We start from the raw sequence: 27,246 nt of genomic DNA on the forward strand, positions 1-27,246 counted from the left end.
CTCTCAAGGTTTTTCTGTTTATCTGAAGTGTTGTGAAAAATATATTACTGGTAACTATAATAAAGGGGTGTTTTCACTGTGGACTGTGTTACAGAAATTCAACATCCAAGTTGAACATTTTCAATGACACCAGAGTATCTACATGGAGATCTGTTATTTTGTGTGTCAATCATAAATAAGATGCAGAAATAGAACTTGAGGATGTTTGCGTTTATTATAGTAAAGAAAATGACAGCTCACAAAAGCAAAGGCTAGAAAATTCACTACCACTAAATACACTCACATAAGTTGTTTTTATCGTATGAAGGCAGTGTTTGATCCTTGTTTTGTCTTTGCTTTATCTAATCAGTTCTAAGCTGTATGTTTTGGTGTGTTGGTCTTTAGACAGTGTCCGGTGTAATTGCTGTGGGAACGTCTCATGGCCTGGCTCTAGTCTTTGGTGAGTCAAAACTTTATTACCCTCCTTTTTTCAAATATTTTGTATATTTTATGTTTATAAATATATTGTATATTTTCTAAAACAAATATTGCTTTCATCACAGAACTTATATTTATTTGATAATTAAATGGTCAGGCAGTGAGATTGAGGTTTTTTTTTCTACAGAAACCAAGTTTGTAAGTACGACGGAGTATAAGGGCCATCTTAAAGAAAAAAAAAAATCTGTAATTTCAAGATTAAATTTGTAGATTAACCAGAATAAATACGTAAATTTACGAGAATAAAGTCATATCTCACTGATTGTGAGAGGGGAGAAATGAGGGAGACTGACAAACTCACTGTGATTCCTGTTCATTTTTGGGCATCTTTCATTTAAAATAGCCAATATGATATTTTTATACAGTTAAATTAGACATACTCACTGCTTTAAATTACCTTTTTTAAAAAAAACAATTTTATAAGACCCTTACTGCTCCATATGGTTCTCAAACCACCGGTGGTACGCAGGCTCCCTGTGGTGGTACGCAGGCTCCCTGTGGTGGTACGCAAAGGAATCTCCACAATATACAAAAATAATAATAATACTTTCAGCACAAAACGCCATTTATTTATTTTTTGTCGTACTCTTATCTGTCTTGTATTTATTGGGTTGTATTTATATCAAATGTGTTTTCACCTCTAAATTAATCTAGTTTTTGCAACAAACAACTTTAATTTTCTCAATTTATGCTCACACACAGACATAAACAACAACAGGAGTACAACTCGCGTTTTGAAAAGTTCCACTCGATATTCCTTTATTTATAGGAGTTCAGTACTGAATCAACAGAAAGCAGCTGTAGGCCTACATTAACAGATATTCTGATATTTATTAGAGTCCAGCACAGAATCGATGACAAGCAGCTGTACATTAACATTTTTAAAACGGAGCCAGGAGAAGCTTCCGTTGTGATGCATTTACAAGAGTGTACAGACAGTCGCTCACCCTCTCTCTCTCTCTCTGATGTGATTCTTCTCTATTTTGCTGTGTCTTAACTATGCACAGGTGTCGAGAAGGATTTTTTTTTAAAGGGAGTTTTTCTATGTTGAATGCAGAGACTTATAATACAGAGGCTCTGGTTGCATCGAGCCTGCGGAGCGCGCGCCTGCACTCTCTCGCACGCGCTCTCTTTCTCTCTCTCTCTCTCGCACGCAGCAATTTTATGAATAAATGAAAAATTAAAGAAGAACAGGTTGGATATATACTTGGGCCCAGGTATCATCTTTGTGTGGGAAACACTGCAGACTAAATATTCTCAAACAGGTTGTTGGTATAAAGTTGTAGTTATTTTTATTGTGCTACTCTTTTTTTTTGATTTGGGTAAATGTCAGTGTTGTGTGGAGTTTAAGTGCCAGTTCTAGCACTAGACCTTAGTAGTCCTATAGTGTGGCTGCCAACAGTCAATAATAAATAATATTCTTTTTATGAATATATTTGCCTCCTGTGTAAAATATGTGTGTTGAAATAGGCCTACAGTGTATTTTAACGTCTACCATAATGGTGGTACTTGGAGAGCCAAATATTTTCAGAGGTAGTACGCAGTCTAAAAAGTTTGAGAACCACTGCATTAAGACATGCCACATGTGGTAAAATAATCAGTAAACCAGGGATATTCACATTTATTGTGAACTACCTGATATAAGCCTCAATTTACGTCAGGTAGGTATGCTATAAAAACATGCTCTGGACCTAGTTTTCCATGAAAGCAAACATTTGGCTTGAATAATGCAGAAGTCATGTCCAAACAAGTATTTAGCAAATTGTATGTTTAGGGCATTTATTATTGTTATATCATTATTGTAATTTCCAGCACAATTTTAAAAATATTTGTTGAGTTGCTGATCTCCTTAACTACGAAATGAATTAGTATCAAGTTCCTACTGGAATTATGCTTGGATGTGACTGGTTTGGACTGATTGGCCTGACCAATGTCTCTTTTGTAATGTAATGATCCCTTTTCAGGGAAAGGTATGAACATCCCTGTTAAATGGGTCACCAATGCTCATAATATTTTGTCAGGCTCTTATCTTACTTACGTCACCAATCATATCCTTTATTGGCTCATTTATTTTGATGCTTTGTTGCTTGACTGTTTTTTTGCAAAGAGCAGTATAGCAGCAAACTACTGTATTTTCTGACTCTTAATTTGGTGCGGATGTGATGTCCTGTAGAATCAATATGCAGATTTGTTCTGCTAAACTTATAACTGGGAAAGTATTTATTTTGTCTTTTCAATTTATTGAACCAATCTGTCCTAAGTCTGTAGTCCTGCTTGAAGTTCATCGTATTAGTAATTGTTCTCTCCAGATAACAACCAGGCTCTGCGGCTCTGTCTGGGTACTAAGTCAACTGGAGCTGAGTTTGGAGCTGTCTCTGCACTCAGCATCAACCATGATTGCTCACGACTTCTTTGTGGATTTGCCAAAGGACAGGTTTGTACAAGGACACATGCACACATACATTCTTATAAACACACTATGCATACTTAGAAGGGACAAGGAGAACTAGAACACTGATGTGCAGCACACCCATAAGATTATTTAACCAATGGCCACATTTGGTAGATTGCTCAGTAAAACACCCCTGTGCAAATATATGAACGGACAGACAAAAGTTATTTATTTCTCTAAAATTGGCTCCTTCCTGCAGAGCTTTATGGAGCTATAAGGATGTGTTAAAGTGCCACATATATATATATTAGAGCCTTACAACATTACCACTTTAAACAGTCCAAAAATAGCTGACTTCTGTAGCTTCGTCTTGACTAGTTAGGTGCATGTAACCCCTCAAATTATCTCCACATTTCCTGTCACTCTCATGCTTTCCTATCAAATAAAGGCAAAACCCCCAAAAGTAATCTTTAAAAAAAAAAAAAAAAGAAGGTATTTTTATAACAATTACATCCTTTTTCTGTCAATCTAACCTCCAATCATTTGGAAACTCTTATTGCATTATTTGTTTTTTACGTTTAATATTGTACTTATAATTGTGTTTCCCACTTGTTCTGTATATCCTGAACTATTTTGAATGATTTTTATCTGTCTGCTGGATTAGATTATGATGTGGGATCTAGCCAACGGGAAGTTATTAAGAACTATCAATGATGCCCACCCTCCAGGAACAGCAATACTACATGTGAAGGTAAACTCATGATATGCACATAAACACATGCTACATCATTTATTGAGCCCTGAGACAAATGCAAATTGGGTTTGGGCTTACATGACATGTATCATTTGATATTCTTTTAATTAAATTTATTTTGCCTCGTGTCACTAGTTCACGGATGACCCAACTCTTGCAGTGTGCAATGACAGTGGAGGATCGGTTTTTGAGTTGGTTTTCAGGTAAATGACTCTTATTTACTTTAAAGTAAATTAACTTGCTCTGTTTTCAATGCTCTGCACCGGGTAAACAGCATGAAGTAGGCCATACAATGCTACTAAATATGACCCCCATAGAAATGGGGCTTAGCTGAGGCAAACCAGTATGGAATAAAGCAAGTCCTATGTAGAAAGTTGACAAAGGCAGGCAAGCGGTTGCTGTAGTGTTTGTTTAGTCTCTCCAATGTATGCTTCTACCAAGCTTCGGAGAGGTGTGCTTTGGCACGGTGCGGGACAACTTTGCTAGTGTGAGTGCGCTCTTATCTCCTCAAACACCACCTGTTCACCAAAGCATTCTGCCTCAGTTAACGCCACTGCCACAAGGCTGTTTTGGACACTCCTCGGTTTGCCAGTTAAACCATAAAACCAACAGGTTTTGCAGCGATGGGAGCTGGCAAGTGAACTGGTTCAGATATAGGATTATGGCATTTTTCTATTAAGCTCCAAGACCAGACGCATGGCAAAATAGGATACGCAGTGGAGATGCTTTTGAAAAATGAAGAGAGGTTAGAGAGCAGGAAGGTTTCAAGGCTGACGCAGAGCTGAATGAACACTGAAGCTTCAGTGTCCGCAACATGTTCACAACCTGTGTGCATATCGATTCTAGGGAGGAGGGGGGTGACAGCTCTCTCCAATGTTTTGAATGTGGATCTTAGTACCCTTTTTAAGTGCTAGGTGTCAGTTTCATATTGCTCCTTTAAAAGGGACCACGACCAGGGATGACAGAGAAGAAGAGTCTAGAGCTTTATTAAATGTCTTAGAACATTTCTTACTGAACTTTTTCATACTTAATTGTAAAGAAACTTTGAGTCTTCATTAAGAGCAAGTTTAGCTGCCATGGTAAAAATCTGTCAATGAGAGTAGTGTGTGACTTACATTCATTCTCTCTATGTGTCTCTGTTAATGATACATTTTATTGTTTTAATAGCTTTTTGTTTGTGTTTCCAGGAGGGTAATGGGAATTCGTTCCTGTGATTCACGATGCCTTTTCAGTGGTTCTAAAGGGGAGGTGTGCTGTATTGAACCATTGCGTGCTCCTCCAGACTTCAGGGACCATCCTATTACACATTACTCTCTGCTGGCAATGGCCTCTCTCACAAAGGTTGAAAAAAGCACAGAGCTAGTGTGAATTCCATCCTCTGCTTTTCCAACAAACTATAGTAAGGTGTAAAATTGTGATAATTTTGGCTTCTGGTTTTCTTCCAACAGATTTTGGTTATTGGACTAAAGCCTTCTCTAAAAGTCTGGATGACCTTTCCGTACAGCAAGGTCAGTGTAGTCTACTTGTTTACCTTTTTTTTTGGCCCAGTTGTTTAATACAAGGACAGGTTCATTAACGGCTTGTAAGACCTCAAGTTTTAGAGTGCTTCTCACTGACGCTTTCTGTTGCTAGGTTAGGAAAGTTGTCCTGCTACACTTCCACCTCCCATGGTAGTGACTGTTAAAGGCAGGGTTGGTAGTTTTTGAAAACTAGCATGATTTTGAAAATAGCATTCCCTCAGTGCTCCGTCTGCACCCCCCCCCCCCCCCCCCCCCCCCCCTTTGTGCTCCCTCAAAAGCCACGCCCCTCACTTACATGCACAAGGGCCATTGGTCCAGAAGCAGACCTCAGCTCATGCTTTGAGTGTGAGCTTGTGCATGCACGGGGTAGAGAAGGAGCAGGGAGACAGGGAGACATGATTGGTACCTTTGTTTGGTACCTCGTGGCAGACATCTGTCAAAGTTTTTACAGGCTTACAACTGCTACAGATGACGGATTTGCCTCGTTCCTTTGTCAGAGCACCTGAGTTATTAATGTCTGTCAGGACCTAAAGACAATTTCAGCCTTAAAAAGTGTATCTGGAGGAAATCACCAACTCTGCCTTTAAGTCTGTTATAAACTGCTTGGTATATTAAATATTTACTTACATTAAAACAAAGCTATTACCAAGATAACATGAATAGATGTCAGAAGGAACTAACAACTTTTTATACAAACAATAATGAGCATTAGGAATGCATTGATGAGATTAACCACCGATATAATGTAATTCTCTCTTACCAGTCTGATCCATCCAGTGTTCCTCAGCTGGCCTGGCAGTTTGTTCCTACTCAGAAGACTGTCAACCCTGTACTGGCTTTTTGTAAAGGGGATACTGTCCACTTCCTCCTGGTATATATATGCACATCTGTTTTACTCATGTAGTAAGCCAGCTCTTAAACTATTGTTTGATTGTTGAATAGAGGTTTTACTTGGAGGCCTGAGAAATGTTAATCAATCAATCTTTATTTGTATAACGTCAATTCTTAACAAATGTTATCTCAAGACAAGTTTCAAAAAGAGTAGGTCTTACCTTAAACTTTATTATATTATTTACAAAGACCCTATGTAATCCACCATGAGCACAGCTCTAAGCAACATTTAGCAGAAGTACAGTTATATGGGTTTTTAATTTAATATGCCTACATGCTAAACTGGCAACAGTGTATTGTGAGAGGGTTATCAGTGAGCTCAGATGTCTGTTGTGTTTGGAAATACTGGTACTTCTTTTCACTTCTGTTTTTTTAAAACTTTAGGTAAAGAAAGAGGACACGGGTACCATCCACGTCATCAAACAAAGACAACTCAACCTCATTTGTGACATCATAAGCTTAAGTGTAAGTACCTGACAGTGACAATGATAAAGATATGGCTTATGTGTGAATAAAAAAAATATTCTTTGATGTAGTGCATCGTGCGTGACTTAATCTTGTCCCATTTCTGTGTTTCTACAGTGGATAAACAATCGCACTCTGGTCCTCGTAGACAGCCATGAGAAGCTGCAGGTTGTGGACCGGCCCAGTCAGGAGGTTTTGGAGACCTTGGATTTAGAGCAGGTTCAACTGGTCTATAACAGCCGGCATTTCAAATCCCTGGCCACTGGAGGGAACGTGTCCCAGGCTCTGGTGAGGGATAAGTTGATGGAGGACATTATCTGAGTTCAAACTAAACATTTGGGTAAAGATTAAGCCTAAGAAAAATGCTCAAGAACAGTTGTCACTTTAAAGCAATATGCATAATAATTTGGATTTGCTAGGTTAGAGGTAAATTATCAAATATTAGTGCATCTCAAGAAACTTGAGCATTTAGAAATTAAAAAATTGGATGGACAGACTGACTGGCGGCTCTGGTGAGGGACCAGAGACAGACAGACAGACAGACAGACAGATTATGCTGCCCATGACATAATTGCTTGCAGCTGCAAGCTAAGGTAAGGGAGACAGACCCTACCTGTTGCAGCCTCGCTTCAGCACGGTGATGCTTCGCTCTCTGGTCCAGCTTACTCTGCTCGTTCTCCTCAGTCGGATAGTAGTTCAGTATAATGACATGACGCGACACTAACTCAGACTTTGTTACGAAGAAAACAGGGAAGCAATGAACATTCAATTGTTCAATCTCCCACAAAGCATCTCACAGTCCAAAATGTTTTCCTTCTTTGCACACCTGCCCGCCTCAGTTAATCAAGACGGTCACTCCCCAGCCATTGGCTGCCATCGCCCCCTCTGACAGCCATGCAATACAGCCTATCAGGGATGGTACTCCCATAACAGTACTCTACCTGTGCCCTGAGTGTTAAATGAGCAAGACGCTAGTTACCTCTCATATATTTTTACATGTAAACCTGCACATTATCTACATAAGCTTGTTTCTGGACCAATAGAATTTCAAGAAGTCTGGTTGTAGCATTTATATATCCTGGCAATTTCAGATAAGATAAAATAAGATCATCCTTAATTTCCCACTTTTTTAAACTACACGTCAAAATTTTAGGATTCTTAAAATGACAAACTTATTGCCACGTGAATATTTGTTTAAGTTATTTTAAGCTAAGCTTATATAAGGTTAATTAACTTTTAACAAAAACCTTTATAGTGTCTAACAGTCTGTTTTTTTTAAGGCTTTGGTCGGAGAAAAGGCCTGCTACCAGTCAGTCTCAAGCTATGCGGGGCAGATTGTCTATTTGGGCACCAAGGTACTTTGTTCTGTGTTTATTGTTCAATTTATTGTCTGTGTGTACTCGTCTATAAGCTGTCATTTCTGGTTTTCCAGCTTAAGAATGACTGCCAAACCAGAAATGGCAACTGTTGAAGAACAGCATACAAAGCTTACTTTCATTTGTCACACACTAAGTCTTTTAACCAATATCATACCAGAGGGAACGATGTTGTGCTGCATGTCCGCATGGCTGTTTATTCTGTTATGTCCACTGCAGGCTCAGGGCCTAAGATAGTTACAGTGTTAAAACAGTTTACTCTGCTGGCACTTGCTTTGTTAATTATCCTTCTTATAACAGGGATACTTACTTAAGAGATAATTACACGACGCTCTGCTAATTCAATTATTTTATTGATTTAAAAATGAATTATTTCTTCCACTAAACAAGTCGTCTGTTCGAATGTACAGTTAAAGCTCACAATAAACCCAACATTTCCACTGATATTGAAGTAAGACGAGTGAACAGATACACATTTATGTGCACAGCATCTGGAGTACTTTTTCTTCCTGGTCACTGTCTAGTCTGCTGACATTTTCTTTTCCATTCACCAGTCTTTCAACACAAACATATCCCATGACACATTCAATCACATCTTCATGATGTTAAATTAACCAGACTTCTTTCCGTGAAATGATTGTAGTAAGTCCTCCAGAGTTTGTGATTATAGCCAAGCCCCTAATTACCGTACCATTTGTTCTTCTTCACAACAGTGATCTATTGAGGGTTAGCAGACAGTTTCTATGCGTATTAGAAAATCACATCAAGTATTTTAACACAACCCTGCAATAAGCTAAGCTAAGCTGTGTCAATGCCTAAATGATTGGATATGAATATACAGTACCATTATTGACATGGAGTCCCTCAGTCAGACTCAAACTGGTGTGACTGGCAAGGAAAAAAATCCTTTAAGAGGCAGAAACCCTATATCACACTCATGTTGAACAGCCATCAACCGAAACTGTGTTGGGCTTGGAAAGTGGGACAGAGGGTGATGCAGAAAGAAGAGTTGTATTTTGAAATATTTGTTTATTTGTCCATCAGAAACTCATTCTTGATGACACAAGCTAGGAATGTCTTTGGCTTGAGTTGGATCTTTAACAATGTAATATCCCCTTGTCCCCCAGTCTGCTCACATTATGGCCCTAAGGAACTGGAGAGAGGTATGTAGAATATTGTTTTCACATCTAAACTGACTCATAAAGAAGAATCTTTAAAATAAGTGAACCACTCGGTGTAACATTATGGTTACATAGAACTCTGATCTCACATGATTGACTAGAACCACAGTGTATCATAAAACAATACATTACAGAGTAGGGAACAATATAAAGCTGAAGTTAATGTCATAACTTTGACATTGACGAAAGGAACTTAATTCCTTACAAAATAAAAGCAGGTTTTATCGAAACAGGAAGTAAAGTACCCCAAGCTTAAGGCTATACAAAATACAGATTAAAGGTTAAAAACCCAGTTCTTGAGAATATTTCAGCTTTTTGGTGTAACCATTACTGGATTACTTACTTGAAGAAAGCAGCTTAACTGGAATTTCTGAAAAGTGCTAATGCAATTGCATTAACCACCTATTTAAATAATACAACTAAAAGTCAAAATCACGACTTACGTTTCTTTGCATTCAATTGATTTCCAAATCAAGACAACGTTAAGAACTGATTAACATTGTTAAAATGGACTTAAATATCTAAACTAACACAATACAAAAATATTTATATTTGACAGACTAGTTGATACACATGTATACTGTGTATTACTTTTCAGACAGAAAATGTATAACTGGAAGATTTTAAAGAGTGGAAACAAATTATTAACATCCATTGTACTATGAATGATTTTAGTTTTCACCACTGGACAAACAACATCTTCTATTTTAATTGATCTATGTTCCTTATGTCTCTTTTTTTGTCCAGCGCATAGACTGTCTGTTGAAGCATGAGCATTTTGTTGAGGCCCTCTCTTTGGCCTGGTCCTTCCATGAGGGAACAGCTAAGGCTGTGGTTGGTGGGTATAATACATCTTACACAACTAGCAAACAAAATGTCATGACTAAAACTTCTGTTCCCTAAAGGAGAGGAACCAGGTACAACACACAAGTATTATGTCATTATAGCAAAACAAACAAACAGCAGGTCACATAATTGACACTCTGATTGCGGTCTATGTAGTTGTGGAGCACACGTTCAGGACACAGGAAATGTAACCTCCTTTGATCCTCAGATGCAAAGGAAGAAAGTCAGAAGCTCAATAGCTCAAAAGGCATGGAACTATGGGCTGAAGGGATAACCTTGAGCAAATACTTCCCATTGGGGCATAATGTTACCTTGGAACCATCTGGAGTGAACTGGGTACAAGAAGGATGCACAGATAAAATATGATGGTCGCCTACTTGCTTTGAGGAGGTCAAACGAAAATTATGTATGTAACTACGGTTCTATGAATCCTGGATGACCACCAGAAGCGGTGCTTTAAGCACTGAATGATACCACATCGTGCATGCGCAGGTCGAGTAGCTATACCAACAAAGTCACGTGTGACCCCTGATGACCCCGACAGGTCTATATCTTCCAATGTCATCAGAGGATCTGTTCCTTCAGATCTTCTCGCGAGACACGATGATTCAGTCATAGAGTCACAGAGGAGAAGGAGGCCCAGGATGCTGTCCACCCACCGACGCGATGGATCATACGTGCAGTGTCCAGATCCACACCGAGAAAGGTGATGGTCTGGGAAGGAATAAGGTACTTCTTCTCGGAGTTCACCCTGAGGCCCAACTGGGCCACATGGGAAATGAGGGCTACGGTGTCCCGGGCTACCTGTGACTACGACGACGCACACACCAGCCAGTCGTCCAGATAGGGGAGGACCTTCATGTCCTGGGATTGTAGGGGAGACAGAGCTGCTGCGGGGGGGGGCGACGATTTGAGTCCCGGGTCCGATGCTGCCTGGAGGGCAGGCGATCGGGGACCCGAAAGTCCCGGGCTGCACGCCGGCCAGGTTGCCGTGCTGGGCGCTGAGGCTGCTGGTGACCACTGGCACCAGCTGGGGACTGAAACCGGCGTTGAGGAGGGAGCACAGTACTCCTAGGCCTAACATGGGGAGGCAAGCGCCTGCTGAGACCAGAGAGCTGCTGCCTGGTCTGTCTAGCCTGAAGAGACCGTTCAAGAGCCTCTAGAGCTGCTGATCCGAACAGCTCCCCAGGCTCCACTAAAAAATAATTATTTATATTGCAACTTTTACACGATTTCAATTGCAGCTCAGCTAATTTCGAGTTGGCAACAGCCAAAGAAACATATTAGTTCACTAGGTGTAGCTTGTCTCTAAGAGTTGAGTCATTTTGTGCTTCACCACAGCTACAACATAAAAGTAAATGTTTTGTGTCTTTATCCTAGGCCTTTATGGAGATCCAGTGAAAAAGAAGGGAGTGGTAGCTGATAAGGTAAGAACAAATGTCTTCTGTGTTAAATTAAAATACATTTTGACAGTGTTAAAGACTTTCTTGGGCTAATGTTTAATGTGTACCACTCTCTGTGTCTGCAGATGGTAGAGATCTTTTTCCAGTTTTCAGAGTATTCCTTAAAGAAGTGTCCAGACCAAGGCAAGATCCAAGTAATGGAGCAGCATTTTCAAGTAAGCAAATTACACACCTTAAAGTGTCCAGTCTGCCACAGAGGCACAATAGGGACAGAATACAACCACTTTACAACAAACATTGTAGGTAAATTGCTTACATTAAATTAGCACTGTTAAATATACAGTTTAACATTTTGGATACACGTATAATCTCTCTTTCTGAGAGTGGGATGAGTAGATAGACATCAACATTATGTCTGTGGTCGGTACATAGTGAGACAAAATAGCATAATTTCAGAAACCTTTTTTTTCAAGAGTTATGTTGCAGACATTCTAGGCATCCATTAGCAAAAGAAAGCAATTTCTGACAAAATAGTGGTTTTTAAATATTAAGACTGAGGCTCCACTGGATTGCTGACTTTAGTCACTGAGTTATATCAATATATAAAACATATCACAGGTTTTAAGGTTTGTTGTAAAGCCTACATTAGTTCTAGGATCTATTGTGTATAAAATAGAGTTTAGTATGAACAATTCTAAAGTTGTACATTTATAAAGAATGTAAATTATGTCCAAGATGGAGAGAGTTAAAAAACGTTGCTCTTAATAGCCTCATTGGGCTTTTGTCACTTTTGTAAGATAAAAGGGCCAGAAGTCTAAGTCGCACTGAAAAATGCTTTATTGGCATTACATTCACCAGAGTTGGGCACAGTTAATAAAAAATGTTACTCTGTTAAATCCATTAATAAATAAAGTTACAATAAATGTACTACTAGCCAATGAGAGTCTGAGTAGAAACAGGAATTTCTTTCTCTCCTCTCCACGGCCTCATTACACATGATTCAGATTTGTCAGTTGAAGAAAGGGATAACAACAGGGTCGGCAGTCTTGTCTCTTTGGTGAGTCAGACACAAATGAGCTCAACTAACTAGAGTTGATGAAGGTGAATTCAAGCAATGAAAATATCATTAATGGAAATCTAATTTAACGGAAGCCAAACTTTTTGATAGAACATTTGATTCTTTAAAAATGAATAAAAACAACTTAACACGGATAATTATAATCATATGATAATACATTTTATTTGTAACGCACTTTGCATTCAAAACAAATCTCAAACTGTTAACATTTAGCATATTCATGGTCGTGGGCTCTGCATTTCACAAGTTTTCAAAACACAAATACAAACATGAACATTTCATATAATGACATTCACAAAAATAATGGGGAAAAAATAGAATTTAATAAAATTATTTAAAAAAAGAACATGAGACCCTAATGCTTTGTCGTGTATATATATATACTCTATATAACTGTGGAGAATGATGATGCTTCTTTTTTCTTCTTTTATTTGCTGTTCCTCACTGATTGAAAATTAAAAAGACACTCTCTGATCTTTGTCTCTTTATGTTTTTTTTAGGATGTAGTTCCAGTCCTGGTGGATTACTGCCTGCTGCTTAAAAGGGCGTAAGTACCCAAGCTTTAAGACACATAGGTGGAAATACACAACTGCATAAGAAAGATCTTGAGAGACAAAATATACATCACTGGAAGTTTTGAAACAACATGGCAGATGTGATGAGCATCAACAAGAACACAGCCGTTTATATCTTACTCTCTGCTTTCGAAAGTTGACTAAAATTGTTCATTGTTCTTTATTGACCCCTTCTAAAACTAATTTCAACATGTATGGAAGGAACAAATATACTCTATTCTCTGCTTGAACCAGCCTCGGATGGATACTATATTCTAGATAAGGACTACTGAAATACAAAATCAGGAGTGAAACATTAGAAAATCGCTGGGGCTTAGTGGGCCACAAAGAATATTTATTTTCAGCCTAAATACAAGTGACACGGACACACCAACACAGATCCTCTTGGGGCCTGTCATGGTCCGGCACTCATCAGGGGAAGACGATGATGTCCAAAATGATTAACTCTTGAGTGATGCGATTTTAGACCTTTTCTGAACTTATGTTTTCTGCTGTTATATCCTGAGCTAGTCCCCATAACAGGTGCTGAACAGGTCGACTAAATGAAATCATGAAAACCAGAAATATGTCCATAATAATATTCGATCACTGGTACTGTATATGTTGACTTAATTTGAGACATAATTGACTGTAATCGTATATGTATCCTACAATTTGGCCCTCTGGCGGTGACAATTAAATGAATGTGGCCCTTGCTGTGACCAAAGTTGCCCATCCATTATCTAGATCTAGATCTTTTCTTTTTACTGGGGCTGCCCAACTGAAGTTTGTGCACAACAAAAACACACAGAAATGAATGGTGTCTTTTTGAACAGCTTGTAACTAATTTAGCTTCTCACATTAGAATATTGAAGGAAAAAATATGTTATAGGCACCTACTGATTAACAGATTAATATATTACGATATTTTATACAGTGAGGGCACCTTATTTACATTAAATACATGTTCATCCACTGAACAATTGTTGTGTACCTCACATCTGATTCACAATTAACATTTACTTACTACAGTAGTTGCTTTACATTTTTTCATTCAATTCGGGGCTATACTCAAAGCGTTTGGGGCACACCCTTGCATCCCCTGGAACAGGCCGCCCGGTTAAAGCTATTTGGTGACACTGAACTGGTCAGAATCACTAAAAGCTTATTGACCTGTGAACTCAGTGCATTCAGGCGATTCCTCAAACTACAGGTTGTACTTAACAGATTAGAATTGGCTTTAACCATTTTTACTCTCAAAGAAGCTTAATAAGTTTATGAAACCACATTTTATCTAAAGAGATCAAAGGTGTTATCTACAGAGATAAAAGCATTTTTGTATTTCTTTGTGTCTTTGTGTATGTCTGTGCACATGTGTACAGCGACCTGCTGTTCAACCAGCTGTATTCTCAGCTGGCGGAGAACATGGTTGCCAAGGGTGTCTTTCTGGAGTCATTGGAGTCATACATTGTTGCTGACCGCCTTGGTCACCTCACCACACCCATCATGAGGGACCTCCTAGCCCATTACCATAGCACTGGTAAAATGGAAAGCCTGGAGAGATGCATTGTTCACCTGGACGTCACCAATCTGGATATTCAGCAGGTGTGTGTGTCTTTGTACAGTTAGGACTGTTTTGGTTACCAATTAAACCTAACTCAAGAGTTGCCATCAAAAAGCTAAAACTAGCCAGCCCTTGCAACAAAACAGGATAATCAGAATCTAAATACATTTGAATCATTGTCACTGAAGGTTGTGTGTCTGTGTGCGTGTGTGTAGGTGGTTCAAGTCTGTTGGGAGAACCATCTCCATGATGCAATGATCTACGTTTTCAACAGGGGAATGAATGACTACATAACACCTATGGAGGCAAGTCCTTTATTTTCACTTTTATAATGTTGAACTTACTGCAATTATATGTGTTAGGCCTCTTAGGCTCTGTTTAAAACCACACACCTACGTACTGCCTACTACATATTCAAATAGTACTGCATTCTGCCTACCAACACAACCATTAGTATGCTGTTGTAACCATACTAAACTATGGGTCATGTGGCGTGTTTTCAATCCAAGCTCCATTGGATAAGCAAGCTTCAAGCAAGCAAAACTGTCAGTCTCTTCATTCAAAGAATTACCTCGTAGACATGCTTCTTTTTTTTAAGATGAGATGATATTCGATGAGAGATGATAGTTGTTAAATCACACTATCTGTTGCCTACTCTATGTTTGTATTTTAGAAACTCTTTGCAGTGATTGGGCCACCACTTAAGTATGGGAGGAGCCTAACAGGTAAGACTGAAAACCCCATACTCTTGTGTTGATAGCACCAGCCATTTTTTGTATAAAAATTGTACATAGAGTGCAAAAAAACCACAAATATATTATTAAATGCTTCCCTTTTTTTCTTTTTGGACAGATGAGGAAGTGGTGATGGGGAACAAACTTCTGGTTTACATAAGGCAAGTCACGAGGATATATTGGTTTCCCCCTCAAGCCATCAAGTCTTGCAGCTGCCAAACAATATATCCGAAAGTTATAAAATACATAAATGTACCTGGCATAGACCAAATCAGACTGTAGATGAAGTGCTGTGTAACAAAATGCTATTCTATTAGCTACGTAGCTTACTAAATACACAGCTGCATGTAATTTTCACAGTCTAATAATTTTTTTCTTCTAGAAATCCATGGCCATAAGCGTGTTTTTCAATGTTTTTGTAAAGTCTTATGGTCTGTAATTATAACATGCAGCTCTTGCTTGATTATTTTGTTACTATTGTTGGTAGCTAGTAGAGGAACACTGTATACAAGATCATTTTGTTAATTGTTGATGAACAACAAAATATATTAAAGTCATTCATGGAGGATAAAAAACACTGTAATAAAAGCAACACTGATACTACCAAACCTATCACTTGGCCCCTATTGGCTCCCACAGACATAATGCAACTGTTCCTGGTGCCAACGTTACACAGGAAAAGAGAAATAGAGAGAAAGACCCAGTGAAAGTCTGAAGAGAGATCAACCGGGCTGTTGCTCTACCTCCCCTATGCCCTCCTTTTCATAAGAGGGAGGGCATAGGGGAGAGAGAAAAACATAGGAGATGGATGGTTTGGTCCTACTCTTATCTTGGTCCGCAAAAGGCATTATTCCTTCTCATCCAAATCCACTTACTGGCTTTAGCTTCTTCATCTGACATCTCCCTTACTATCTTTCGCAAACACTGTCCCTGTCTGGGGACAGTCCAGGGCAGCAGAGTGTTGACTGAGCTCGAGACCCGTGCATGTTGTCACCAGCTCCGGCATTCAACCCAGAGAGGCGGGTTACCTTTGTAGAAAAAGTACTGGGGAAGACGATTACGACCCAGATTCTTTTGAGTCTGACGGCGAGGAGCCTTTGGCCGTCGTCTTCGACTGGTAGCTAGGCTGATCATATGGAGTGCATTGACCAGTTAGCCGAGCTTGAGCGCTAGCCAGCCCCTGTTAGGACTCGCTGCTCACCACGATGACTAGCTGGACATCGGCTTGGGTATGCATAGTTGTCGGAGGATGAACAGAATGTGTTGTCGTTGGGTCAGTATGCCGCCTCTGCTGCGCCGATTAACTAGGAAGATACATCCTTCCTCTCACTGTACCGCCTTTTCAAAGCCTTTGCAGCTGGAAATGACTAAAAGAATGCTGACAACTTCTTGATGGCACATCCACCAATGTATTTTTGTGAATTTATCAGTAATGTTTTTATAACACAATAATAACATGTGTATTTCTTTGTGTTTGTGCATGTAGCTGCTGTCTTGCAGGCAGGGCATATCCGCTAGGCGACATCCCTGAAGACCTTGTAGTTCAAGTCAAGAACCAGGTACGTGGGCACTGGATAAGTATTCATTCCAAACTGAGGATGTATGTTTGTGCATGTGTGCTCTCCCATACTTTCATTCCTGCCTGAGTTTGCGTCTTACAAAAAAAGTAATCAAAACTTCAGTCTAAATTCGAGTGATGTACTAGTTTTTGCCAAGAAAAAATACAGAGTTTGGATGTGTGGTCATGGTTATAGCTCAAAAAAGTAAATTAAGTTGCAGTTTTTGTTTTGGAAAAAAAATATATATACATTGCCATTATTTACCGCCCACCAGGGTGTCATCTCAGATATCCCTGATGATGAAACACCACTGATTGTCATTGGAGACACGAACATCCAAGCCAAGCCGTTGCAGCTTGGCCAGATAACTTTGATTTAAGCAAACATAGAATAGAAAGAAGCCGCACAAGTAGTCTCCTGACTGCCTAAGGGAACTGCACTTGGACAAGACAAATCAAACCTGCTTTGAAGTGACTAAACGTAAACAATCCTTACAGCCACATAGGAAAATCAACACATTGCAGTGATGCTGTGACAAGTCAACCCAACACCGTTCTTTGATAACAGCTGATGTAAAAATACAATAGGTTTTTTTAGACTTTGGTTGACTGCCTTCTTTTAACTATTGCCAATTAATTGGATGTCTATTGTCAAGTCTTTATTAATTCCATTTTATGTGCAGTAAGCTTTTTTAGTAAGAGTTCAAGCTATTTTCCTACTCCCTTTGTAATCCTTATTTATCCGTTTACTCATATTTTTGGTATGCTTTTGAATTTAATTACATGTACTCCTTCATAAGAAAAAAGTCAGAGACAGAGGTCACTAATTGAAGAACTTAATACTTGTTTTTATCCTTGTTATACTGTTTTTCAAAAAGTTATTCAAATACTTTTGGTTTGTGTAAGATTGGGTTTGTTAAATGGTAAATGGATTTGAGCTTGAATAGTGCTTTTCTAGCATTCTGACTACTCAAAGTGCTTTATACACGGCAGGTAACACTTACGTAACCAAACAGACCACATTCATACACTGATGGCAGAGGCTGCTATGTCTATCAGTATTAACTAAACCAATTTATAAACATTCAAATGCCGCTGAGGCTGACACTGCAGCAGCTGCAATTTGGGGTTCATTGTCTTGCCCTAGGACACTTGTGACATGTGACTGCAGAGCTGGGGATTGACGACTGACTTTTATTCCTGAGCTATCACTGAGCCACATCTGCCCCAGTAGCTAGTGGCTACTAGAGACAGCTAGTACTGCTATGAGATATTGGTTTATCTTACTGTTTAATTTTTTCTTTTTTGTCAGGTGTTTGAATTCCTTATCCGTCTTCACTCAGCTGACTCGTCAGAGGAGGAAGAAGTTTTCCCATTTATTCGTTCACTCATCCACTTCGATACCCGAGAATTCTTTAATGTCCTTGCCATGGTGAGATTTCTTAAAGTCATTTAAAGTCATTATATGTTTATGCATTATTTGAATCAGTCATTTTTAACACAACTTTATCTTTTAAGTAACAGACTTGCTATTTACTTGTAATTGGATGTACCTGAATTGGGGATAAATAAAGTAGCTACCTATTTATCTCTCCATCTCTCCATCTGTCCATATCCATCTAGTTCTCTATCTATTCATCTATCTCTTTATTTCTTTAAAATGTTTGTAGAGTAATTCGTACTTGGTGTGTTGGCCTGAATCCCATTGTATATACTTGTATGTCCAATTCAGAAAACACATGCAATGGGTGAAATTCATCCCTAAATGCACAAAAACAGCAAACAGTGGCTCTCAGCGTGGTGCAGTTTGCACATCATTTGAAATCATTATTATGGATTACACTGATAATAAAAAACAAGTGAAGTAATAAAGGAAAAAACAAAGAAAGAAAATGTAACTTTGCAGCAGTACTCAAAATGATGGTGTAAAGTAATACAGAATATTGTATATTTACATATTGCTAAATGGATGCATAACACAAACACACACGTATATCTGCAACTAGAGATCTAACTGCACAAACATTTGTAACTACAGACATATATACAAAAACACATCATATGTTAACATTAACATTAATGTGTGATTATATTTAGTATACAATCAGGCTACACTATCTACTGTTTGATATGCTATAGTAGTCACATAATGAGCGCTGCATGATAAGGGAGCAGCAATGTGACATATATACAACGCAGTACAGTGATTATATAATGAGAAGTGATTATGATAGTGATAGTGATGGTCTCCAATAAGATATGATGCAATGCACCAAAAGCGTCACATATTTAGTTTTATGTGATTTAAAAATGACTTACTTTATTCTAGACATTTGAAGACTTCAAGAATGACAAGCAGGCCCTAGAATACCAGCAGAGGATCGTGGACATCTTGCTTCAGGTAAATCTTTCCACATGCTGCTTTGTTTTATTTCACATAACTTAATAAAGAATAGACAGCATGGAGAATAAATAGAAGCTCTGTAAAGTGGTCGTGAAAAAATCTCGCAGATTTATCGGCAACAGTGATAGATAGTATTGTCTCTCTCTCAGCATACCGTATCTGTCTGTCTCATGATATCAGACAAGCGACTGTTACAACAAACTAAAAACTGTCAAATGGCCATCTCATGTATCTGTATAAAGAAGGATACTTTTTAAAAATATTTAATATCTTAATATTTTTCAAACTAAACAACACACAGATGCAGCACAGCTGTGCATGCACTATGAAAACGACCTGTTGATTGACATACTTGCAAAATATCGCTCCTTTGACTAGATTATTATCATCTATCCCTATCACTACCTGTGTGGCCCCTGTAACAGAACAAGCTGCAGCTGTTTATCCAGGCAGCATTTCGGGCAGCTGAAGAGTAGCATGTCAAAACAACTACAGAGTGATCATGTCTCTGTTATCCTGGACAGAAATGTCAAATATTTGATAGAGGTGCACTATATTATTCATACTATTATCTGTCTTGGCCAGGTCTCCAGTGTGAAAGAGGTTTATATCTCAATGGAAATATTTCTGGTTAAATAAAAGTGATAGTTTTTATCTTTCTGCATATATTTCTTTCTGATTATTAATATTTCTTTTAATATTTTTTATGATAATATAGGTGATGGTGGACAACTCAGACTTTACTCCTTCCCAGGTCGGAGGGCTCTTCACCTTTTTGGCTCGCCAGTTAGCCAAGCCAGATAACACACTATTTGTGAACAGGAAACTCTTTGATCAGGTAACCAAAGTATTTCATCTAATCTAATTACCCTGTAGCCTAAAGTTCTCTTTGAAACCTCACTTAGTATCTCACTGTTCAAGATATGGTCCACTCCCAGTTTGTGTGCATTGAAGCTCACAATAACTCAACCTAGAAAGGTCAACACCACAGACGCTTCCTAAGGGCTAGCACGCAATAGATTAACTACAGTAACACTAAGGATACATTGCACCACAGAAGGCTCTGTCACATCCAGGCAGTGTGGGAGGATGCCCAACTGGCAGCAGCATATATCACTCCTCTGGGTGGAGTAAGTCCAGACTCTCATATGCCAACATTATTGCCTCCACTATCCAGTGAGACGGACTGAATGTTTTCCCCTTTTTCCGTTTACCAATTGGCATATTACCAAAAAAAGATGCTACAAGCTGAAATCATAGCCAAGTAGCCCTTAATAGTAGAGAAGTATTACTGTATCACCTGTTGGGGGCAGGCCTGTCCAACAACTATCAGGCCTGTGTGTGTGTGTGTGTGTGTGTGTGTGTGTGTGTGTGTGACTAACTCTGGTGCAATGCTTTAAATGGTTACATTTATGTTTTAATTGCACATGGTCCCTTACAAATAAAGTTAAAGGCTTTGCCATTGTCCAGTAACCTGTACAGAAAACATAACACATCTGGTACAGAGCACAGCAAATAAATGACGTCTCTAGAATCACACCAACCTTGAAATGAGAGGACCACATAATCCATATTTTGAGTGGCAAACAGCAGGTTCTTGGCTTGATTGACACTGAAACCCAAGCGTTTCATGAGCGTCTCTCTGCCTCCTTACTGGGAGCTCTTAATGTGATAATATGAGACCCAGGGTTTGCACAGGATTCAGGACTACTCCACACACTTGCTGAATGACCTCAGGATGACTTTCTGTATGCTTGCTTTAAGCTTATACGGAAATAATCATCCTACAGATCTATTGATGTGAACCAGTCCCCTGGTCAAATTGAGCTGAATAGAACTTTGTATGTGAGCAATTTTTACATCCTGAATGGTACATAACATGCCTCACTTTTTCTGGATTCAATAACACCTGGTGTCTAAACCTCTGTGGTATTACGGCAAACCTAACATGTCAACCCAATAATGATGGAAAGAAAGGCTTACTCCCCCATGAGAAAGGCTTTAAAAGAAAAGACGCTCCGTTTTCAGACTTTTTAGCCAGCAAAACTCCAAGTGTTTTTCCAACACTGGTCCTATCATCTACAACAGCGCAACAGAGTCAACGGATGACCTTCAAAAAAAAAGTACTACTCTCTGACTTTTCCGGAGATTGCCCCCATGAAAGGTGCACTTGGGAAACGGCAGGTGCAACATCACGCCGGCACCAGGATGCACAACTGAACAACAAAAACACTACGTTTGAACCTTCCTGTCTTTTAAATGACTGAGTTAAGCCTCATTATGAGCGGTAAGACTTCAGCAGAATGCCAATTTAATACTGCGCAGAAATATAAGACATAGTATAAAGTCAAGCAGATTTTCCTATATCTACATTACCTCATTCAAAATGGCCGCTATTGGAACCATTCTTTAACTTTCTATGTGCACTGCTCTGATTTGAACCTATCAGAGATGTCGTTTGTATCTGGAGGGGGTAGCAATACTCTGATTATAAAAGTAGCAAAACAGTTTTATTGATATAGGTAGCAATACCAAGCATCAATACAGGTTAACCTTAAAGTGATAAAACACCATTTTCACCCTTGACACTAGTGGGAAATAGCAATATTTAACCCCTTCCAGCCGAGGTGGTTACACAAGCTTAAAGTCGGACTTGCTTGCGACTATATCCCACTGGTTAATCATGGAGATGGATAACTAAAGTGAGACTGCAAAAATCCAATCCCCTACGCCAATAAAATCTGCAGTTTGGACACTCAACCTGTCTGCTTGTCGTGCCTGGGACTCTCCCAAGCCCGAGCCGCTGTAAAGTCAACGGACGAGTGCATCCACTGCGCTGCCCCCCCCCCCCGGTCTTGCCACAGACAGAATCTTGCGTTACACGTTTGCATACTGCCCTGGTTAACAGAAAGCCAATTGAGAGACCCTTCTGAGTTCTAGCAGACAACATGTGCATTTTTCAGCTTTTATATAAAAAACATGACTTTCAGCCATTGATAATCATGTACACATTCCTCTACATATTTGCAGGGCACTTGGTCTGTGTAGGTATTTTTTGATCTGTGTATACATTAGTTGATCTGTTTACACATTTGTGGATCTGTTTTAGCATTAGTGAATAGTTTTGCAACAATTATAGCTCCATACATTATGAACGATCCATGAGAAAAGTAAACCCCCAGCACCACTCATTTAACATCTTTCCTGCAATGTCTTTCCAGGTTCTAGACTTCCTGTGTTGCCCAGATGATGACTCCCGACACAGTGAGAGGCAGCAGGTTGGTCTACTGTATGTTGTTAAGACTGCAGCCTGTGAGTTGTATGATGATTACATAATATCATGTCACTGTTCTTGTAGGTTCTGCTGGAGTTGCTCCAGGTTGGGGGTGTCATCCAGTATAATGAGGAAAGACTATTGGCTTTAGCAGAAAAGGCCAAATTGTGAGTAGTTTGCACTGAACAGCAGATTTTAGAATTGTTACTTCAAGTGACAACTTCCAGATTACATTTTGTAATTTGATCAAAAGTTAATATTCAATATTGTCTGTGTAGTTTAAACTTAACGATGCACTAGTTAGTTCAACTGTCTTTGAGATACTCAATCAAATTGAATGATCAGAATAACCTACAAATATGACTTTTATTTTATTGTTTTGTGATGTCATTTTGTCTCCCTGTCTTGCCCTTCAGCTATCAAGTCTGTGAATTTCTATATGAGAAGAACAGTTTGTATGACAGAATTTTTGACTGCTACCTGAGAGACCCCCTCAGAAAGGTAATGTACATTTCAGATTTTACTGAACTAAACATGATGTGTGATTGTGATTATGTACTCAATTTGGTGTTTTGTTAAATGTATAAAATGTTCAATCACACAGTTTTAGGGTCAATACTAATTGTGTTTATACTGTATAAACAAAGAAAAACAATTACTCAGTCCACCCGGAATTGTGTGCATTTTAATTAGCCTCTTATTCAATCATTCAATCAATAAATCTTTATTTGTATAGCGCCAATTCATAGCAAATGTTATTTCAAGACACTTAAAAAAGCAGGTAAAAGACCTTACTCATTGCTATATTACAAAGATCCAACGCAAATTCATCATGAGCACAGCACCAAGCAGGTTACAGTGTCAAGAAAAAACTTCCTTTTAAGAGGCAGAAATCTTTGGGCAGAGGAATCATATATGAGGGAAAGAGATTTGGTCCAAGCACTGAACCTTGTGGCACTCCATTGCTAACTTTGGTGTTCATAGAGGACTTATCATTAACCTGTACAAACTGAGATCGATCTGATAAATAGGATTTAAAACAACTTAAGGCAGTCCCTGTAATTCCAAGAAATTGTTCTAGTCTCTTGTGTCAAATGCAGCACTAAGATCTAACAGGACAAGCGCAGAGAATTCTCCTGTCTGAGGCTAGAAGTAAATTAATGAGAATGAACATGTTCTGTGCTGTTTCTAGTTATCGATAGAACTGAAGCTAAATTGTTAATTTTCATCAATTTCTTACCATTGTTTTTTCTAATACACAGCACGTTTAAACCCACAGAAGTCACCAAAAGGCACTCTTGCTATCTAGCAACTAGTCTCCCAAATTGTTTTCTTTATTTAACTACATATTCTCAGCTTAGCACAGCAGTTAGATTTTTAGCTATTGCTTCTTTTTCTGCCTCTTGCTTTGTGTGCCAGATGTTTAGTTACCCCTCGTCCACCATTTGGGGGTTTGTCGACAGACTAAGGTGACATATTAGTGTTAAGAACCATGGTAAAGGGTATTTTAATATGCGACCTTTAGAAATGATGTATAGCTCAGCACTGTTTTGGGGGAATTGGCATACATCCAAGGGCTAGTTTTTTGTATGTATAGGTTTTATACGAGACCCCTTGTCCTGTTGATAGCTGTAATGTTATTGGTGGTTTTGTGCATCTCAGGAGGAAATCTTCAGCTACATCCATAATCTGTTGTCCATGCCTGGCTACAGTCTCAAGGAGAAACAAACTGTCATGGAAAAAGTATTACAACACATACAGGTCAGTACACACACAGAATGGCATATACAAACTGTCTCCCGTGTTGACTTCAATTTTTTACAGCCGAGGTTGCCACATTTTCTTAACACAAACAGCCATTTATCATGGTGTTATAGGTAACTCTAGAGTCTAGCAACAATAATTGATGAAAATTGAGGTGATAAAATACATGTGGATACAAAAATAATTGCAACCATGCAAGTGAATAATGCATATGACTTTTACAGTTATAGATAACAGTTATGCCCAAAATGAATGTGATTTCATAAATTAAGCTGAGGAAATGAAAGTGAATTATAAAGTTAAGCATGCAGAATTCACAAGAATTTATAATTCAAGCTGTGCATAAGCATTCGTCAAATTGAAATTGACCTCAAACTAATCATTTTTTAATTTACATGAATTTGTATCACTCCATTTTCAACTCGCATACAGTTCAAGACCTCTGCATTTTCATTTCATTTTTTGTGACAACCACCCCCCATAAACAAAGGGATTATTTTACTAATCTATGCAAGATTGTATTAAACCTATTCCTCACATTTTTTCAGGAGCTGATAACCCTGGATTCAAGCAGCTCCGCCGACCTAGTGTTGTTTCACTTCCCTGAAGAGGTGCAGCAAATAATCTCTGAGCTCCAGGTAAGGTCAAAATATAAAGAATAGGAATATCATATTGCTCCTTTATTCTGTAACTGAAAATCTCCCAAAATAATAGCTTTTCCAAATAAACATAAATATAAAAAAATGAATAAGAATAAATGTTTGCACTAAGACTGTGTCACTTTACTGGGAGTAATATATTCTCATGTTCCCACAAGAACACAATAACCTACTGTGCAGTATACCTTATTTATTATTTAATCAGGCCTAGTTAACAAGTGTATTGATATTTTATATTAATAATCAAAATCCACACACATATGGTTGATTTCTTTTTCTTTAGTCTTTTCTGATTACAGCTTTATGAATTAATTAACTTAAATACTGGATTGGTAATAGTGATAGTTAATAATAAACATCAGGACTGGTCAAAACCACAACTGATCGGCTATCTTCCATGTCATTATTGTGATTACAAGAAAAACGCCCCTTTGTGTTATTTTTATAGTCTGCAGACCTAAGTTACCTGAAAAACAACTGAAAATCTGTCAATAAAATATTATTGTCATCTGGTATAGAGCACATCAAGGATACTCTCCTAGAAAATAGCCTATAGGATAGACTCCTATAGGCTAGAGGGATGATAGCCTTATCCTGGAGGAAAACTGATGTGCCTTTGATAAGCGTATGAAGGAGATTGCGTCTAGTATTGCACTGGATAGACTGACATACATAACATAACTACATAACTGACAAACAAACATCTGCTACAATAGCCCATCCTCTCTTTGGGCCTGTTAATCTTACTCAATTAATAACTTTCAACACTATTTGTCACTTACTCACTTCATCGTCCCATCTCACTCTCTCTCTGTCTTTAGGATGACCATTTACTTATGGAGTTCCTCAGTCATCTCCTGAAACCAAGGTATGATGTGTGTGTGTGTGTGTGATCTCCTAATATTACTCTATTAACTCTCTCCTGTGTTTATTTTCTTAATGTTCATCAACATGCTTCCTGCTATATCTCCTATGTCTTCCTCTATTTCTTCCTTCTCACATTTCATCTGCTCTGTATCTCAGGGAAGGTCATCATTCAGGGACCATCCTGCCAGTGGAACATGAGCTTCATGAGCTTCTGCTGGACTTGTTTTGCCGCCTTTCCCCTCAGCAGATCCTGAAATTCCTTCAGACTTCCCAGCACTACAGACTGGAGGAGGCCTTACAAGTACTTTCTACCATACTTACATTTTGTGCATTATGGTGTTCCAGAGTGGGATTCAGATGTAAATTCCCATTTAGAGTTGTTTCATTAACCCCTGAGTCCACTTATGTGCCCTAACTGTGACAGGCACTTGGCAAAAAACTGAAAAAAAAAACATCGAAAAAGTAAAGGGCTACATGTCACATGGAAACACATGTGGCTGTATAGCGTTATCCCCAATTCACACATACTCCGTGCGCGCCACGGTCCGTCAGCACCACAGTTTTGCTCCATCAGACAGCACAGTGGAGGGCACTAATGATCAGCTGTACACACATCCCAGGAGAACTAAAGGATCACGTGGGAATAAAGAGAAAAACGTGCAAACAACATGTTGCTTTATCTTTCTGAGGATAATTTGCTGTTCGTTCGGTGCCTGTTTTGATGTAATGTTGATAATGGGATGAAAAATACTATCGCAGGTCCGTATATTGTGTTTTTGACAAAATATTCGCTTGATGAGTGCCTGCAGCGTCCTTCGTCGAAAATAGACTCGCAGCGTATTTGAAACCCAGCAGAGCATAGTGGCATTGCTGGCACACTCCGGAGACGAACCGCTGTGTGTACACAGTGATTGACTAGAATGCATTGAACACAGTGTAGTGCGCGGTGCTGACGGACCGTGGCGCGCACGGAGTATGTGTGAATTGGGGTTCAGAAAGAGAAACCGTTAAAGGGGCACAGTTAACAGAAATGTAAGCTACCATTAATAGCATACTGTATATAATTATAACATAAGGCTTTTGCCTAAAACAATATTGAGTTGCTGCATTATAGCCATTTTAGCCATTGCTGGGCAGCTGTGGCTCAGTGTTAGAGTAGAGTAGAGTCAGTCTCTCAACCTGAAGATAAGATCCCCAGTACCTGCAGCATAAATTAAGAAATGCCTGTTGAAAGGTTGACCAAAAGTTTAATAGTCAGCATTTCCAACATGGCAACCTCCATAAATTGGCTTCCAAACTGCCCTTCAGAAACCAATGGGTGACATTCTACTAGGGAGCTGGCAGGAGAAACTCTGGATTAAGTCTAAATAAAAAATGTGTTATTTTCAGAGGATATACTTGATTTCTATTATATTGAAGTGTGAAAAATAAATAAAGCCTTTCAGCCTTTTATTTATTCAGGCATAATAATGATGAAATGCCAAC

At 38.7% G+C, this 27,246-nt stretch overlaps 1 protein-coding gene and 1 long non-coding RNA gene across 3 annotated transcripts in view; one reads left to right on the forward strand and one right to left on the reverse strand.

Annotated features, from left to right (window-relative positions):
• The window catches only part of vps8 (VPS8 subunit of CORVET complex), a 48,543-nt gene that overhangs the window by 7,678 nt on the left and 13,619 nt on the right, over nucleotides 1-27,246 (forward strand). Inside the window, exons 6-35 of one of the 2 annotated variants that reach the window (XM_061040573.1) lie at nucleotides 385-439; nucleotides 2,787-2,911; nucleotides 3,534-3,620; nucleotides 3,759-3,826; nucleotides 4,811-4,964; nucleotides 5,072-5,131; nucleotides 5,907-6,014; nucleotides 6,419-6,499; nucleotides 6,617-6,787; nucleotides 7,780-7,854; nucleotides 9,003-9,038; nucleotides 9,804-9,894; nucleotides 11,283-11,329; nucleotides 11,431-11,520; nucleotides 12,884-12,930; nucleotides 14,320-14,542; nucleotides 14,717-14,806; nucleotides 15,175-15,226; nucleotides 15,354-15,396; nucleotides 16,722-16,794; nucleotides 18,106-18,225; nucleotides 19,123-19,194; nucleotides 19,916-20,035; nucleotides 22,419-22,475; nucleotides 22,556-22,638; nucleotides 22,888-22,972; nucleotides 24,134-24,232; nucleotides 24,784-24,873; nucleotides 25,716-25,762; nucleotides 25,918-26,062. In XM_061040573.1, the coding sequence (XP_060896556.1) occupies nucleotides 385-439; nucleotides 2,787-2,911; nucleotides 3,534-3,620; nucleotides 3,759-3,826; nucleotides 4,811-4,964; nucleotides 5,072-5,131; nucleotides 5,907-6,014; nucleotides 6,419-6,499; nucleotides 6,617-6,787; nucleotides 7,780-7,854; nucleotides 9,003-9,038; nucleotides 9,804-9,894; nucleotides 11,283-11,329; nucleotides 11,431-11,520; nucleotides 12,884-12,930; nucleotides 14,320-14,542; nucleotides 14,717-14,806; nucleotides 15,175-15,226; nucleotides 15,354-15,396; nucleotides 16,722-16,794; nucleotides 18,106-18,225; nucleotides 19,123-19,194; nucleotides 19,916-20,035; nucleotides 22,419-22,475; nucleotides 22,556-22,638; nucleotides 22,888-22,972; nucleotides 24,134-24,232; nucleotides 24,784-24,873; nucleotides 25,716-25,762; nucleotides 25,918-26,062 (2,694 nt within the window). The remainder of the gene's footprint in view (nucleotides 1-384; nucleotides 440-2,786; nucleotides 2,912-3,533; nucleotides 3,621-3,758; nucleotides 3,827-4,810; nucleotides 4,965-5,071; nucleotides 5,132-5,906; nucleotides 6,015-6,418; nucleotides 6,500-6,616; nucleotides 6,788-7,779; nucleotides 7,855-9,002; nucleotides 9,039-9,803; nucleotides 9,895-11,282; nucleotides 11,330-11,430; nucleotides 11,521-12,883; nucleotides 12,931-14,319; nucleotides 14,543-14,716; nucleotides 14,807-15,174; nucleotides 15,227-15,353; nucleotides 15,397-16,721; nucleotides 16,795-18,105; nucleotides 18,226-19,122; nucleotides 19,195-19,915; nucleotides 20,036-22,418; nucleotides 22,476-22,555; nucleotides 22,639-22,887; nucleotides 22,973-24,133; nucleotides 24,233-24,783; nucleotides 24,874-25,715; nucleotides 25,763-25,917; nucleotides 26,063-27,246) is intronic. The other variant, XM_061040574.1, reaches the window with a different exon arrangement.
• Nucleotides 6,108-7,334, reverse strand: LOC132975787 (uncharacterized). Its single transcript, XR_009673300.1, has 2 exons — nucleotides 7,113-7,334; nucleotides 6,108-6,784 (listed from the first exon to the last, which is right to left on the reverse strand). It is a non-coding gene; the product is annotated as an uncharacterized LOC132975787 (long non-coding RNA).

The sequence above is a fragment of the Labrus mixtus genome, chromosome 6 (assembly GCF_963584025.1).
Source record: "Labrus mixtus chromosome 6, fLabMix1.1, whole genome shotgun sequence".
NCBI classification, from domain to species: domain Eukaryota; kingdom Metazoa; phylum Chordata; class Actinopteri; order Labriformes; family Labridae; genus Labrus; species Labrus mixtus.